The sequence below is a fragment of the Thunnus thynnus genome, chromosome 15, assembly GCF_963924715.1.
Source record: "Thunnus thynnus chromosome 15, fThuThy2.1, whole genome shotgun sequence".
Taxonomy (NCBI): domain Eukaryota; kingdom Metazoa; phylum Chordata; class Actinopteri; order Scombriformes; family Scombridae; genus Thunnus; species Thunnus thynnus.
The window spans coordinates 12,991,609-13,008,143 of record NC_089531.1 but is presented as its reverse complement, the minus strand read 5'-3'; the positions used below and the strand labels follow the sequence as shown (position 1 = coordinate 13,008,143).

Below are 16,535 nucleotides of genomic sequence, written 5' to 3'. Positions count from 1 at the left end.
GGCAGGTGATTAATAAAAGATCTATAAAAGTAAGAGACCCATAAAAGCAAATCCCTATAAGGGATTTGGAAAATGATGCCAGTAAGGGTTGGGGTTTTTACAGTTGCCAATTCTGAACAGCACATTTCAAAATTTGTTGCTAATATCCTGTAACAAAGGACTATTTGTACGGAAAATGGGTCCAATTATTCATCTTTCCAAATAAAAATACTCTGATCGTTACAGTAGCTGCAGTCTGAGATGAGTTAAAAAGTTGGAAATGTCTCTGGTGTTCTGCTATGTCTTGCTGCGCCCTAGTGGTGAAACAACAGTAAGGATTTCTCCATACAATGAAGTTTTTAATTATAATAAATTGGAAAAACCGGTTGAAGCAGATTGAAATCTGACTACACGGAAACAACAACAAAAGGCAACAGAAGGCGTTTTTCATAATTTAAACAATTTGTATTTATTCAGTGTTCATTTCCTTAATCCATTTTCTTTTGCAAACATTCTGCCAGCAGGTGAAGTTTATGGATTTAATCTGCTAATCGTTTCATAAGAAGCACTGCTCATTAACTTACAATCAAGCAAGGTTAAAAAAAAAAAAATCAAAAGTATTGTTTGTGTGAAAACAACTTTTTACCACCAGCCAATGAATCAATGCTGTTATCAGTCAAACCACACACGCACCCATGCGCATAGAGAAGCAAACACACACACACACACACACACACAGGCACACACACACACACACACACACAGATTTGTGTATTTGAAATACAAAACACAAACACAAACGCAGAAACTAGTGATTAGCTGAGCAGCAGAGGTATAATTGGAGCTTCTAATTATGGTATTGCCTCATTGTTCCTCTCTACCTCTAATTTACCACATTTACATCCCAGAAAAACAATAGCTTTGGTTGGGATCATAATGGGTGAATGATAGGAAAGTATTTATCAACAGCAAAGGAATTTCATCAGCTGGGTGTGTTAAACACAAGTTTTGTTATAGATGCAATAAAATAGTCAAGGCCTTTTTTTCTTTTACCCACATAATGTTCTTATCTTTATAACATAAACATTAAGCTTTAAACATCAACAGCGTGAGATGAGTTTCTACAGGAAGGACGGCATTGTGTGGTGCTGCATCTACATTAGCTTTATAAATGTATGCAATATAGTCTGGCTACAAGTGCAAGCATTAAAGATATAATTACATAGTGAGTGTTGGATAAACCAGACACTACTGAAGCAATAAGTCTTGCAAAAACTGCATATAACCAAAATGTAAGAAACTTAATTACATTGCATATTTGTTGCTATAGAAACATTTTCTTATACAAAGAAAATTAAATACAAAACAAAATCGCTGAGATGTCTAACTTTTCGCTCTAGCTGAGTAAATACTTCACAATTATTAATAACATTCCAAATTACCATATGACCTCAGATCAGCCGTCAGTTGTTATTTAAATTGGAGACACGGGGTTGGATGGTTACCCTCCTGACCGGAGTCTGATCTGCGCTGCGATTGGCTACCAGCTCCTGCAGCTGCAGCGCCCCTCCGCCAATGAAACAGAAAGCCGGACACACAGGGCCGGAGCAATCTACGTGACCTTCCCACAGAGGTCGCAGAGAGTGGGCATCATAAAAGGTGACGCGACCCTTCTCAAAGTCAAGGCACACACCGAGCCGGGGTGGCAGAGGGTAGGTGAGGCCTGTGGGTGAGGAGGGGCCATTGCCGTTGGTGATGGGGTCTCGGATACCGTTCCCATGGCTACTGTGGTGGTGGTGGTGGTGGTGGTGGTGGTAGTTATGCTGGGGCAGGTAAATTTTACCCATCCCCATAGTGAGGAAGCAAAAAGGCGGAGCAGAGTCCAGGGCGTCCTCTGCTCCACTGTCATGACCGCTGTCTGGGTCGTAGCTGGAGAGAGAGCACAGTTTGCAAAATAATGATGAGATAGATAACTGCTATGTTGACCTTATTTTTATCTTTTATTACATACCACTATTTCTTTTTAATTTCCTTTTCATACCCCAGCTACTCACCGGGGACTGGCCATATCTTGTGGAAGATGAAACCACTCCTGCAGTTTGGATTCCAGACCAACTCCGAGCTGTTCAAAAGACAAAAAAAGGAACCGATTTGTATTTAACTAAACATTAATCTTGCAGGGAATCTTTATTTAACGTATTGATCTTGTTGTCTCTTTTCCCAAGTGAAAATACAAGCATCTTTACAAGATGATGCCTTTCTATGGTGGTAATTTCCTGTCATCATAATACAGTACAAACACAAATTTTAGTAAGTGCAACATTACAATACACATGTAAGTATTGATGAATGCTTACCAAGATATGTATACAATGTAAACAAAAGACATTAAGTATGGATCTGAGCCAGGGAACATTTTCAAGGACCAAAGGGCTTATTGTAAAGATTTGGTTTGAAGGCATCGCTCATCCTGAACATAACTGTCCTTGTGATGTGGAGCTCAGTCAGGAAGCCTGTAGTTTTATTTCTCATACCATCATACCTTTCACATCTCTCATGCATGCTCACTCATAATTTCCTTTGCTGTCATCATCCAGGGCTGTTCACATCTATCCAATAACACAGTGACACACATCCATTGTCAGCCTATCATCGTGCGGCTGTCTTTTAAAATATGTTTGTCTCCCTCTCTGCCCTTAGTGCTTTCATGATGCCGTTATGCGCGCCCCACCACTTCCCCATCACTGCCTAGTCTTCGCACATTCATCACTTCATCACTTCATCAACCTCATCAGCTTTATCTGTCTTAGTGGAAGTCATCAGCCACCACCACCACCACCAGTGTCTGGACTCCATGGGAGCATTTATCTTGCTGCGGTAAAGTCTAAGCACCAAAGACTTTTGACAAAACTAATTATCAATATCATCTGTACAATAAACAATTATCTTTACCTCATTCACTTGTCCCTCCTGATTGAAGTAGCCACATTGGAAGATGTAGACATGTGGTAGCACATCACAAGGACTAGCCATGTTTTTAAGCATGCAGTCATGATAATAAAGGCTTTTTAACTTAAGTACTTTAGAAAAGCAGTGTGGCTTAAATTTTGGGGGAAATCTATTACCATTCTTCCTGTGCATCAGGAGCCCTTGATTTGTGTATATTACAGACAGATTCATTGTGCTTCCCTTATTATTAAGCACACAAGCTGACATCTTGCTTACAAGATCGACTTGTGGTTACACTTACTTTTTAAAAAATCATGCGTGTTTTGGTTGAGGTATGACATCTATATCTACCTTCCCCCTGGTAACAAAGAAACATTTGGGCATTTGCTGCTTTGGAAAGAAGAAAGAGTTTCAATTTTAAAAATGCAAGAAAGCAAAATTTGACAAGCTAAAACTTCATTTGGTCCTCTTTTTATTATGGTTACTTAAATTAAAAATAGTGTGCATAAAGCTCTCAGCAGCACTCAGATGATACTGGGCACAATCAGATAACACACACTAGACACTGCTCAAATTTTACTGGCCAGAGACACAAAGGTGTCATGTCATAAATATCAAGCCTGCTTGATAAGAACAAGATTAAATCCAGAGCTCAGGAATAGCAGGGCCACGATGTTCAAATTGCATAATGATGGCATGACCCAGCTAAAAGGTGTTACCTGACGATTTGGCTGGAACCCAGCTAGAACCCTACAGGAACCAGTTCATTTGCTTTAGCAACACAGCAGATATTACTGTAAAGCAGGGGGAGCAGCAGCCAACATCATCAGATTAAATTCATATAAATACTTTTGAGCTAAAAAATTTTAGTTCTGTAAAAGAGCTGATCAGAAAGTTATTCACTTAAAGGCACTAAAACCTTTTTTTTCAGTCAGTTTCTATCAAATATAGAAGAGCATTGGTTTTGACTATATAATAATACCATAAACACTTAATGTTATTGAGAAAAACAAGTCTTTTCAGGAGCTTTTATGCTGATTGTGACATAATTCTACATACTGAGTAGTATGCACATATAGTTTGTAGTATTCTGTATACAGAGTAAAGTATGTTAAGTTGTGACACAGCTTGTACTTGCCTTCACTAGGTAAGACCCAGGCTCCACTGAGCATGCCCAGTAGTGCCGTCCCTGTGTGATGGCCACATCTCCCACCAGGAGGTCTGAGGTCAGGTGACAGGAAGTGAGAGCATGGTCAGCGGCCTGCAGCAGAGAGAGACCGGGGACGCTGCGGGCACAGCGCTGCTCCTTACTGACCACCAGCCGGTCGGCATGGAGACCCCAGCGGGAGTCCAGGTAGAAGTTGAGCACTGAGAGGAGACACGGAGAAAGAACCAGGAGGACACAGCAGTTAAAAGGACAGAGAGGGAAGACAGAAAGAGAGGAGAGAGCAGAAGAAGTAGACGTGAGGGTAAAGAATAGACAAAGACGAGTGCATTCTAAAATGAATTAAAGGAAGAAGTTTGGGAGGCAACAGGGGGAAAGTTGTACAGATTTACAGTCAGAAAGCAGCAAGGAGAAGAGAAATGAGGAGAATTGAGAGGAGAGACTACAAAAGAGGGACAGAGAGCAGGCATGCACCTCCTCCCACCAGCACTGGAAGAGAAAAGGACAATGATCTATACATCGATGACTCAGGGAGTAAAATACAAAAGGTATCGCAAAGAAACTCTGGCAGAGGGGAGTGGAGTTTTTTTCCAGAGGCAATACAATATACAGAGGGGACATATGCAATAGCAGGAAGGAAAAACAGCCTAAGGGTACACAAGGAATTCACCAATCACTCAACTCGACCATTAAAAGCCCTGGATCGGAATCCGATCCATGTTGTTAAGCCTCAGGTCTTAACAAACTGCAAACCTCATCAGCGCTCAGACAGATCATGTTAAGAGGAGGTAGAGTGGGAGGCAGACGTGGGTGTATAGATGGGGGTGGATGAACAGAGGATGCATGGGATGACCACAAAAAGAGAGAAAGAGAGAGAGAGAGAGAGAAAGAAGAGGAGATAATTATGTGGTATGGGGGTACAGAGGGATGGTCAAGAGATATGAATGCACTTCTTACGTTCCGTAGGAGGCATGTAGTTTGGCGGCGTGGAGGTAGCGCAGAAGAGGATGACAAGTACAAAGCTGAGAAATGGAAATAATATATGAAGGTAAGAAAGTGAAGATGTGTTGAAAAGTGGAGCAAGAGGTGGAAAAAATGGAGAAAAAGGAAGATGGGAATGGGCAGAAAAGAAAGAGAATGAATTATTAACTGCTCACCATGGTAACCATCCTAATGCTTTTACTTTGACTGATAAATAATAGTAGGTGTGAGGAGATGAATGGGTCCTGGATGACAGCAACTACAGCCAGCTGTGTGGATATAATGAGGTTTTTTTTGTAGCTTGTCATGAACTAGATTTAAGTCATTAACCAAAAATAGTAGAAACACTCTCGCATAGTTGGGTGGAAGATAAAAAAGTTATGTTATTTATGAAAGTGTCACATTCATCTCTCCATGCAGGTGGTGGACAACCTTTCTGACATCCTTCTTAGAAATCTCTTAGGAAAGTTGAAGGATAATCCCAGCTTAATACTAATTAGGTCATATTTTTGTAGTTTAGGACATCTTTTCTAAATAGAAAAAAACTATTGTAATTACCGAGTTAATAGCTGAGATCTGTCAACATGGCAACATTGCTAAAAAGAAGTCTGATGGGTAAGAAACACATGAAGTCAGACAACCATACAAGTTTTGAATAATTGCTCCAAGGTATTAAAAAATATTTAGAAAAGAAAAATAAGGCAATCAGTTACTGTCTGTCTAAATATCCAGTTTACAGATCAATGACAACATTTCAGGGGCTCTCACTTTCAATTTTACTTCCAAAGTGGTTTACTGGTTTAGATAATCTAGCTGTTGACTTGTGTACAAAGTGTTTTGCTCATGTTTCTTGCCCCATCATACTTTATTGTGGCCCGGTGCAATGTTATCATAACTACTGGCAAAAAAGATGGCCAAAACTATGAAAATAAGAAAGACAGAAAACCAGAATCATCATTTGAAATAAGTTGTGGTAATACACACTTAGTGACTAGAAAAATAGAAACCCTCATTTAGTAATGAAATGGATCCCTTTCAGCCTGCTTTTGCTTTTATTTATGGATAGTTTCATATAATCAATGCTGCATTCAAGTTTTGGAATTGTGATGGCCAGATCATAACAATTAACTTTCTGATTAAAAACTTGCTGAGGAATTGTGGAGCCACAGAAACAATCATAATGTGATAACTGTGACACAGATAGGAGCTTGTTGACCTATTAGCCTTATAAATAGTGCTTATATAGGCCTAGTTTTGTACAGAACTGGTAGAAAGAGTTAAAACCAGTAACAGACTGAATTTATTCAGAAACTGAACTGAAGATTGTCACTGACAGCATCTTAACGTCACTCCACTATGATCTGCAATGGAACCTCTTTGCTCTACATTACGGCATCAATCTACAATACCCATTACTCTCTCATGATGGATATGTTGCCTTCTGACAGACACTGTGCCAGTACACCAGGGCACTGGCACACCTACAGTACATGGAGTACTGCCATTATCAATGTTAGTTACATCCATGATTGCCGAAGGTTCTGCAATGAGATAGGCCCGTTGTAACCACGCACGACCAATCACCTCATGTTGTTGATGCCACAGTTTATCCTGAGGGTGGCAAATTTGTTCCTAGGATTCATCAGAGCACACAACGATTTTCAAATCATCGAGAGCCCATTGCTGATGTGTCTGAGCCTGCTGCAAATGCATTCGGTGGTATAATGTAGACATGAGAGGTAGCATAAACCCTGCAGACAACAAAATGTTACAACAGATATCCAATATTGCTTTGATGTTGACAGGACCTCATGTTCCAGATTAAGAATGATTTGATGAGGTGACCTGTGTTCTGGTGCAATGATTGTACATTTTTGTGATCACCACCTTGCATTACATGATTCCATCATCAACATAGCATCTTATCAAATCTGTGTAAGAATCGTTCTATTCTTTTTCATTATGCTTCTCTTTTCTCCATGTTTCATGTACTGCATGTATGTATAATCATGAATCAAGGTGTGTTTGTTTGTGTCATTGATAACTTGCAGTGCAGCTTCCCTGTGGCAAAGTCAAAGTCCCTCTGTTTACCTGTTAATGAGGACAGCCAAAAATGTCAGCATGTACTCTCACCTGGTGCGGGCGGGGTGTGAAGGTACACCTCCTCGCTGTACTCCCCGTAGCCCGCCTTGTTGCAGCCTCTCACCCGCAGCACGTACACGCTGTCCATCTCCAGCCTGTCGATCACAGCGCTGGTCCCACTCACTTCATCCAATCGCTGCCAGCCCCAGCGAGCGGCTGCCAATCCTCCTCTAAACCCGCCTCTGGACGCTCCTCCCGGTACCACACCCCGACGGCGATACTCCACAGAGAAGTGCCAGGCTGGCGCAGATTCCTGGGGCAGTCGCCAGCACAGGAAGAGCTGGTCATAAGCCAAGGTACGCTGGGTATCAATCACTGGAGCCAATGGAGCTGTGACAAAAACGTTTGTTGGTTTTCATGAATAACATTCCCAAATCTAGAGGCTTAACATGTCACATTTGTACTACCATCTTCACTTCTATCACTGGCTCCCATTTGCTTATTATATTTCATGGCATCTCTGCTTTATTATCTTGTTCCCTTCTACTATCTCATTCTCCACCCTTTCCCTTCCTCTCATCGCTCCCCTCCTCACCCTGGATGAAATTCAATTCTGTGAGGAGTTTTAATTCTTTGGAGACGTCCAGCTGGAAATGTCTGAAGGATGGATCAGCAGCCAGAGTGAAATGCTGGAGATTCTCAATTGCTTTACTGAACCTGGTGCAGGGAAAAACAGGAGAAAGCAGTGTTAGAGGAATAAAGGGGGATGGGTGTTTACGTGATGCTTCCATGGAGTGTATGATCATTTTTAAAAGATAAGCCTGTGATTATTCTACATTTATCTTGATGATAATACCATAAATACAGTAAATACTTTATTTATAATTCTTGGGCAAGATGATAAACTTATAAGAAAAATAAATAGCAAACAGTATCATGTCGTTTTTCACACAGATCCACTTGCCAAGAACAAATCAAGTTATCACTACACCCAGAGCTAGACAGACAGAATAGCTGCATAAACATCTACATAAACTTTATATATACCTGTTCTATTTATACAGGAAATGAAATGAACTGAACCTAACAAAGAAAGACAGAACTAATCTGAGATCTGTTCAATCATGACGGAAAGCGATTCCAGAGATAAACAAATGGGCAACCTGTTATGAGTCTGGCGAGCGGCCTGCACAAAGCAGGGCTGGTCTGTTTCTTTCAGTAGCTCCTGGGTGAACGCCATGAGCCCTGCATGTTCCATCAAGCCCCGTCTCTCCGCCACTTGAGCAGCCAACGCCTCCCCTCGTTTTTGCCGCGCCCCCTCCAGTGCCTGGGTGAGCGAAGCGTGGCGTTCGGCCAGAGCAGCCGTCAGATCCCTGATGCTCTGAGCCAGCTGCTCTCTGGCTGACACACTGTTTACCTGGTGATGAAGAACGCAGAAAGACAAGTTCAAACATCTGGAAACTAACACCCATTTGATGCTAGCTTACCACAGCTTTAAAGGACAAGTTCACAGACTTTCAAGTGTGTCTTAAATCAATGGTCAGGTGCACAAATGTACAATGAAAGATATTTTGCTTCCTGTAATTATTCCTCTTCTTTATACTGGACATTAAAAGATCTCTTCTCTTCTTATATGAGGATTCAGCAGTTTAAGTAAGTATAATTTAAGTGGGTATCTTCCAAAGTTATTGTCATGTTGGTACAAAATTTCCCCTTTTTTTATTTCTATGCTGAATTGTGGTGAGGGTTTAGTAACACAAAGAAGGAAATTTGAACTAGAAAGACTTTTGTCATAGGAAAACAGTTGTTATTTTGCTTGTCTTACAATAATATGTGACAATAATATATGACAGGCAACATTGCAAGTTTGATAAGATGAACTGATAACAACTGAGCTTCATCATGTGATCACATGATGAAAGCAATAACATGTGGCTTAAAGCTCTGGGAGAAATCTACAACAGGTTTTTAAAAAAAAGGGGACTCTGTGAGTTGGCTGCCTGGCAAAGAAGCTGGAAACAGCCAACAGACGGAGAACTCAACCGTCTTTAGAGTATTTAGCTGCTGACTGGTGTTAATTCCATGTTCAGCAACATTTTGTCTGCCCAAAGCAATAATCACCTCAGTCTGAGTGATGGCACTCTCCAGCTGTGTAATCTGAGACAGAACTGTGTCCTGGTTGGCCAGAATGTAGTTCATCTCCTTCGTAATCTTCTCCTGTCAAATAAACAGCGAAAACACACACAAACACGCAAACAACAAATACACACAAGACAGCTTGTTTGTTACACTCAGCATTAGCCCATTCACTGTACTGTTTTATACTACTGTACATGGTATTGTGCTTGTCTCTGATATACTGAGAAATGCAGTTTTTGTTTTGTTTTGTTTTTAAATTTCATAAAATTTCACTTCATCACTTCACTGTATCAAAATTCATTCACTCACAAATTAAACTATAAACAGTAGTGAAACAAGTAATATGCAGATATACTGCATAGTAAACAGCATTATCCTTACTTTAAGATGGATATATTGACCTTTACTTACATAAAAGTATCACTTTAAGTATAAATTAAATAATGAGCAAAAAATCCCTCAAAATGTTAAAGTTTTGCATCATTCCTATGCACACTGGTTGAAAAGTTCAATGTTTAAAATACATTTTTCAGAACTGCCCTATGAATAAAACCCCATGTGACTCAGAAACCCAGTCCAGACCATGTCAGACCCCAAGAGTCGTACCTTCAGGGCTTGGTATGCCTGGGCCACTGGCAGGATTTTGTGCCCGGTGTGGATGCGGCGCAGTTTGCAAAGAGGACAAAGCAGCCGCTGACAGGACCTACAGTAGAACTGCAGCTTCTCCTGGTCATGCTCCGGGCAGGTCAAAACCTGAGGACAAGAATCAAATTACATCTAAACTCACTTATTTGAAGCATGTTTCACTCGAGGATAGAGAGCGGAGCAGTGTGGAGAGGCATTGTGAGGAAGTGTGTGTATTTACAAAACATCTGTCTTCCCTTCAGGCAAAGGAAGGAAAATCTGACAGCAGCCAGAGGAAACAATCACAGAAACAAAGCAAGTGTAAAGGTATTTGTATCAGTTTTAAATACATATCACAGTATTATACACACACAGTATTTTTGCTCCTGTTTGCTTGACTACAGATCAGATAATAGAATAACATTAGATCTGAAAATGCAGCACACATTTTTGTGTTCACACTGCCAAATCAAAAAATAAGATCTGTGCCACATCACAAGAGCACTAAAATCTAATTTAGGCCAGATTACCTTTAATGTGAACACAGGAACACAGTATTACATCTGTACATACTGTACAAGGCTTTAATGCCATTTCCTAATAAGACGTTGTTTATAAGGGATTTATAAGTTATAACTAATGGTTTCATTAATAACTCATTTACTAATGCTTTATGGTCAGTTACATACCTTTTTTGGTTGCCAGGTTGTGAAAATAATTAAGGGGTTTCCAATAATAACTGTATTATTACAATATATAGAAAAAATCAGAGAACCACTAAAAGTGATTTTTCACAACTTGGCAACCCAAATGTTGTTCTTATTAATGGTTTATAACTGAACTATAAATAATTAGTAAATGTTTGTTAACCATTCATGAAGCCATTGGTTATGACTTATATATTCATATATATCTTATAAAGGGTGCCATGTTGCAAAGTGGTACCAAGTATTTAAATGGGTTTTTTTAATAATTGTTTTAATCTCTGTAAATATGTGCTATGAAAATTAAGTGTATCATATCTTATTAATAGATATGTAGATAAACTTCAAGTGTCCCTGTTTCTTACCTTTGGTCTGAAGTTGAGTGTTGGCTGGATATGTTCATGTTGTGCCCGTGGCGTCCCCCACGGGTGATAGAGCTTGAAACACTCATTACAGAAGTTGGCTCTGCAGTCAGCGCAGCCCTTGGTGGCCTCCAGAGCTTGAGGAGGCTTACAAAACTGGCACATCACTGCCACACTGCCCAGGCTCACTGTGTGTCTGTACCTGGTGGTGGTGTAGAGAAAGACAGTTTTAGCCTTTAGTTATTTGGCTTAAGGCAGTGTTGTTTCTTATTATAACGTGATTGCTGTGGTTGTCGTTTTAACACAATCCTTTAAAGTTATTACGAGATCCTTTTCATAGTATAACAAGATAGTTTCATGTTATAATGGTGCACTTTTCTTGTTATTACAAGGTACAAAATCACACAACTTTCTTGTTATTTCACAAAATGAATTTAATTTTCACTGTCACTAGCCCATGTAGGCTACAATATCATCTCTAAAGGCACTGACTGGATCTTTTTCTTGTTTTAATGACATATGGAATGTTCCTGTTACCTGTTACAACTTACCAACATTTGTTTTGTGAAATAATGTGAACGTTTTGTGATGTAACAATATAAAGTGACATATTACAAGAAAAACGATATAATTTAGAATCAAGTAATAAAAAGAAAAGCACGTCAATATAACATGAAACGATCTTGTTAAAATGAGAAACGTTTCTCGTTATAACAAGAAACTGCGCATATTTTTTGTCATGGTGGCAGCAATGCGCTGCTGACTTGTTCCATTGTGACTAAATGTGATCAGGCCAAAGAACAAACTAAATATATAAAAAAAAGGTTGTAAAAATGCATAAAATGGGAGGGCAAAAGGCCTAGTGTGAGAGAGTGAGACAAACAGTATTGAATAGGTGATAAATTGAACACAAAGCTACTAGAATGGAAACACACAGTCAGCCAGAGTAGCTACAATATGTTGCAGTGCAACGCTCCGCATGATTCTTCAACAGTTCAGCTGCTGCTGAATAATTACATTGTATTTTTCTGACCCAAGTCATCAGTTCATTGACATTTCGATCCAAAAATCATAAGATTTGAGGGCAAAAAACTACTTTGTGCATTTTTGTGTGCATGTCTTTGTATTTTTGCATAGTTTGGTTCAAGAGTGTGTGTGTCTGTGTCTGTGTCTCTGTGTGTGTGTGTGGTACCCACCTCTCCACTATACGCTCCAAGGTGAGGTTGCGCAGACAGTCAGTAAGACCCTTCTCTCCCAGCTCCACATCTTGGCCACAGGGGATACAGGGAAACATCATCGACAGGGGTGGGCCCTCCTTACGGCGCCGCCCTGGATACGTTCCATATCCTGGAGACCGGGGCATGGATGGTGAAGGAGGGTGGGGACCTTGAACCAGAAATGAAAGCCAGTTATGAGCAGATGGAGACAGAAATGATACAAAAAGGTCTTTTTTTTAAGTCAAAGGATTAAACTGATATGGAAAATGAAGAGTTATTCCAAACCTGCTCGCAGCACACGGTCAATAGGTCGCTGCTCAGTTTTAGGTGTAGGCCTGCGAACCTGTCGGGGTGAGCGGGTGTTGGGGGTGGAGGCTGGGGAGTTGGGCTCTGGGGGAAGCTCTGGAGGCGGGTAGCCATTTGCCACCAAGACCTCGGAGGCACACATGAGGCAGATGCTGTGCAGGCACGGCAGGACCACGGGCTGTTTGACTATGTCCTTACACACAGGACAGTGCAGCTCGTGCTCCAGGCTCTTCATGTTAGACTGTGGGAGGCGAACAGGGCGAGAGGTTATGATCTAGACAGGCTGTTGAACAAACATATCTCCAGGCTAGAATTGGTTTGTATTATGTTGGAACATGTAACATGCCAAGAGGAACAATTGTGCACAATTAGCCTTTGAAGAAATTAAGCAAAAGACTTGTATGTGGGGTTGGGTATCATTTGAATATTTTCACTGCTAGTGCCAATGTAATAACTTTTTTGGAGTTTTGGTAGTAATAAAACAATATCTTTTCAATACTCTACATTACGAAATATAAATATTTTTTCTACAAAACCTTTTTTTTCATTTAACAAAAGTAGAAAAACTTCTTAAATGTTAGATATGGTCTATATCCTAATCTAAAATTGGTAACATTTTGAAGATTTGAAGAATATTACTAATTGGACCGTGCATTTGAAGCCAGTTTTTGGTGCATGTTGATACTTGGTGCCATGAACACATTTTGGTCAGCATCAAAAAAGTATTGAGGTTTCATTCCCTTGTCAGAATACCAAAGAGGATGTACAGTACCACTGGAAATAAATAGACTGAACGGAAACAGAGAGGGCAGAGGAGCCAGTGTGAAAAGCTGCTCCAGACAGGCGACATGGGGCATCATTCTTGTTAAATATGGATAAAGATCAGGCATTAATTATTCAGCCTTTGCACAAAGTCCCTCCCTTAAATTGCAGCCTTCTATATGAACATGAGTTCTTTAGCCAGTAGCCATATACGTTTTTTTACACTAAGATATGTTCTTGTATTTTTCCTGTTTTTATTACATCTTTTTGAGACTTTCCTTTATTCCTGCAGCATTCACACAATGTAAAGATAGTAGCACAGACAGTACACACTGACACATGGCACAATGGGGAACAGAACTTACTATGCATTGAGAAGACACGGTGGATTAAACATATCACACAGAGTGGTAATTTAATCAACTTCGCCGAATAATATGCAATTTATTGGATTCATTTCTTGGTGTATACCTGACTTGCTGACCGAGCACATTCTGTCTATTTAACCAGAGTGCTCAGAGCTAAGTGGCCAGGGTTGGAAATCTGCACCTCTGGAGCAGTTGGCATGTCACTGTCCTGCTCAAGGACATGTATATGACGGAAAAGGACACACTGGCTGTTGCAGAAACGTGTGAATTCACAGCTACAATTACTCTAACTACAACTACCCTGCCTCAGTGAGAATGGGATGGTCAGAGAGAGCTTGTGAATCAGCTCCGGTGTCCATTTTAATCTGCTGGTATGTGTGATAATTACTCAGCTACTGTGTCCAGTCAGTATATTACATTTTCGGTCATTCTGCTAGTCAGGATGGTCTGTTTTGTCTTGCTTTCACAGATGCCCTTGACACACAGCCTCAATTTACACCCAAAAGTGTTTTTTTCAGCCAGTGGCAGCACATCTTTATCACTGACACTGCGAGTTAACTTCAGAAAAACCAGGACAAGACAAACTGACTGCTGCATGGGGGATTGGGGATTTTGTCATTGTGGTGTGATGTAGCAGCACCAAAACTGCTTATCCCAGCACACCGTAAACTAACTGAAATTACAGTTTTTGCAATAATAAAAAAAAAACCACTGATGCTGCATGTTTGAGTAAAAAAAGGATACAGCTTGCTGGAGATGAACATACTCTATATCCACTGGATTTAAAGAAGGCTACGAACCTTCACACATTTATACAGCTGGATGACAAAACATACACACACAAGTTGACTAATGCCAGTAATATTTTCCCTGAGATTTGACCAGAAAAAGGCTTTTCTAGTCTAATACAACAATACAGCTACTTTTCCAGATGAGAGATTTAGGCTGCTGCTAGACCTTCACTGCAGCATTAAACTGGATTAACTGAATTCATTAAAATAACCCACAGTCTCTCTCGGTCCACCTCAGTCTCTGTGTCATTCTCCAATGTCAACTCCGGCCTGTCCCTCTCTCTTTAGCCATTCAGTCTATCGCATTTTCAGGCTATTGAAATTATACCAATGCAATTCCAGCAGGCTACTGTATAGGCATATAATACGACTAACTGGGGGCCATCTGTATCCATTTCAAACGCATAGTGCGCACAGCCCGGCGTGGTGAGGGGCTATAAACAGGCGTTGCGACAGCGCATCCTTACCTTCACCTGGAATCTAGGCGCCATGACAGTAGACTACGTGAACATTTCCAGCATCAAGAGAGCGCTGTCTCTTGAAAAGAAGGGGAGGGGTTTGAGGCATTACATTAGGCTACATTAGGCCAGCAGAGAGTGCACCGCATCGGTAAGATGGGCTCTGGAGGAAATCACCGTGGTGGCTGTTTCGACGGTAATGAAAAGCTGCTGCGCCTCTTTCTTTTCCAGAGCTGTTTGCAATGTGATATCTGCCGCAAACTGTGCAGGTGTCGAGACCTCCACACCTCTAGTCGGTCCACTACGGTCTATTGTTACCGTATCTGCACATATCGAAAATATTTTAACCCTATAGCGGGCGACGGCACAAGCAGCATCCTCTGCCTCAGCAGCAGCCGAAGCTCCTGCATCTCGTCTCCATGGAAACGAGCATCCAGTGAGCCCAAAAAAGAAACGTGTCCTTTCGCTTGAACCCACGATGCGTTTAGTCATTTGATGGTTTAAAAAAACACCTTCATATCTTATTTAAACGAGCATATTTTCTTCCAATTCTGAAGAAGAATTTAGCTCGAGTCTGGTGTGCTGAGACATAATTAGACCTCCATTAATGTGGGTTTCAGCATCTAGAAAACGCCTAAGCTTAGGCTATTGATTTTCAGCAATAAGGACAGCAAATGTACAAATGTACATGCAATATATCATTTTAATTCAATGGCCCCACAGTTTGAATGCAGAAGAAACAGGCTATGGAAAAAAAGGCCTATTTTAAAGACACATGGAGACGTGCAATATAATCCGTTAATTCGGTGCTTCATGTATTATTTATTTGCCTTTATAAAAAATGAAAATAAAATAAAAACCCGATAACACAAGCACACACATATACTCACACTGATACGAACCAAAGCTTCCATCGTTGATGTGGCTGTTTTTAAATCCATCTCTGCCATTTTAAGGAACAGCTACTCCTTGTTGTAGTCATCTAGATATAAATCGCGATGTTTGTGGGCCATAGGCCATATTAACAACTCAAATATCTGCCTTCTAGATAAAAAAAAAAGTCTGTTCCGGTGTCGAGCGTTTGGTCAATTCTGCGTTTTTTACGGTTTTTCAAAAGACAAGCGATCTGGACATTTTACGCTCTTAACAACAAACAGCCTGATAGGGCTAAATATCATCATTTGAGAATAAAAAATGAAGAAACCGATTTCTAAATTTGTTGTTAATGTCAACATCCACGCTGAATACTATCAGATGCCTGTGGCTTTATTCTTCATCCAGACATCCCGCCCCCCACCCTCCCATCCCGCACCGGATCCACTCAAATGATGGTGCACACAGCAGGGTGAGAGCTTGATGTCATTGGACGGGAAAAGCCGGTCTGAATCCTTTATTGAAGCAAATGTATATCTCTAATTAACCTATATTGTTTACAGTAGGCTACATACCACAAGGCATTATTGTTAACCATTCATGGGGACAGTCGACGTGTAACGCCTTAATACAGCCAATAAACCATAAATGTTCCAGGTGAATGTGAAGGCTGCACATTAGCATCAGCCAGCTAGACGCCCTTTATGCATTATATGTGTTGCACTGCTTATCTGTATGTAACAAGGTTTATCTGTCTGGTCCCTGTTAAATAAAC

The 16,535-nt window shown here is 40.6% G+C and overlaps 1 protein-coding gene across 3 annotated transcripts; it reads right to left on the bottom strand.

Moving 5' to 3' along the window:
- Positions 1–428: 428 nt before the first annotated feature.
- trim46b (tripartite motif containing 46b) lies at positions 429–16,136 on the bottom strand. 3 transcript variants are annotated; one of them, XM_067612682.1, is made up of 12 exons: positions 15,778–16,136; positions 12,488–12,749; positions 12,182–12,371; positions 10,989–11,187; positions 9,902–10,048; positions 9,278–9,373; positions 8,320–8,573; positions 7,752–7,873; positions 7,208–7,546; positions 4,067–4,296; positions 2,034–2,101; positions 429–1,908 (listed from the first exon to the last, which is right to left on the bottom strand). In XM_067612682.1, exons 1-12 carry the CDS (start codon positions 15,835–15,837, stop codon positions 1,443–1,445), a joined length of 2,433 nt encoding a protein of 810 aa, XP_067468783.1. In that variant the 5' UTR covers positions 15,838–16,136; the 3' UTR covers positions 429–1,442. The 3 variants fall into 3 exon arrangements, 2 of the variants coding, with proteins under 2 accessions (XP_067468783.1, XP_067468784.1); XM_067612683.1 differs by lacking the exon at positions 15,778–16,136 and adding an exon at positions 14,897–15,336; XR_010931673.1 differs by lacking the exon at positions 429–1,908 and adding an exon at positions 5,051–5,115 and having other exon boundaries at positions 15,778–16,135.
- Positions 16,137–16,535: the final 399 nt, after the last annotated feature.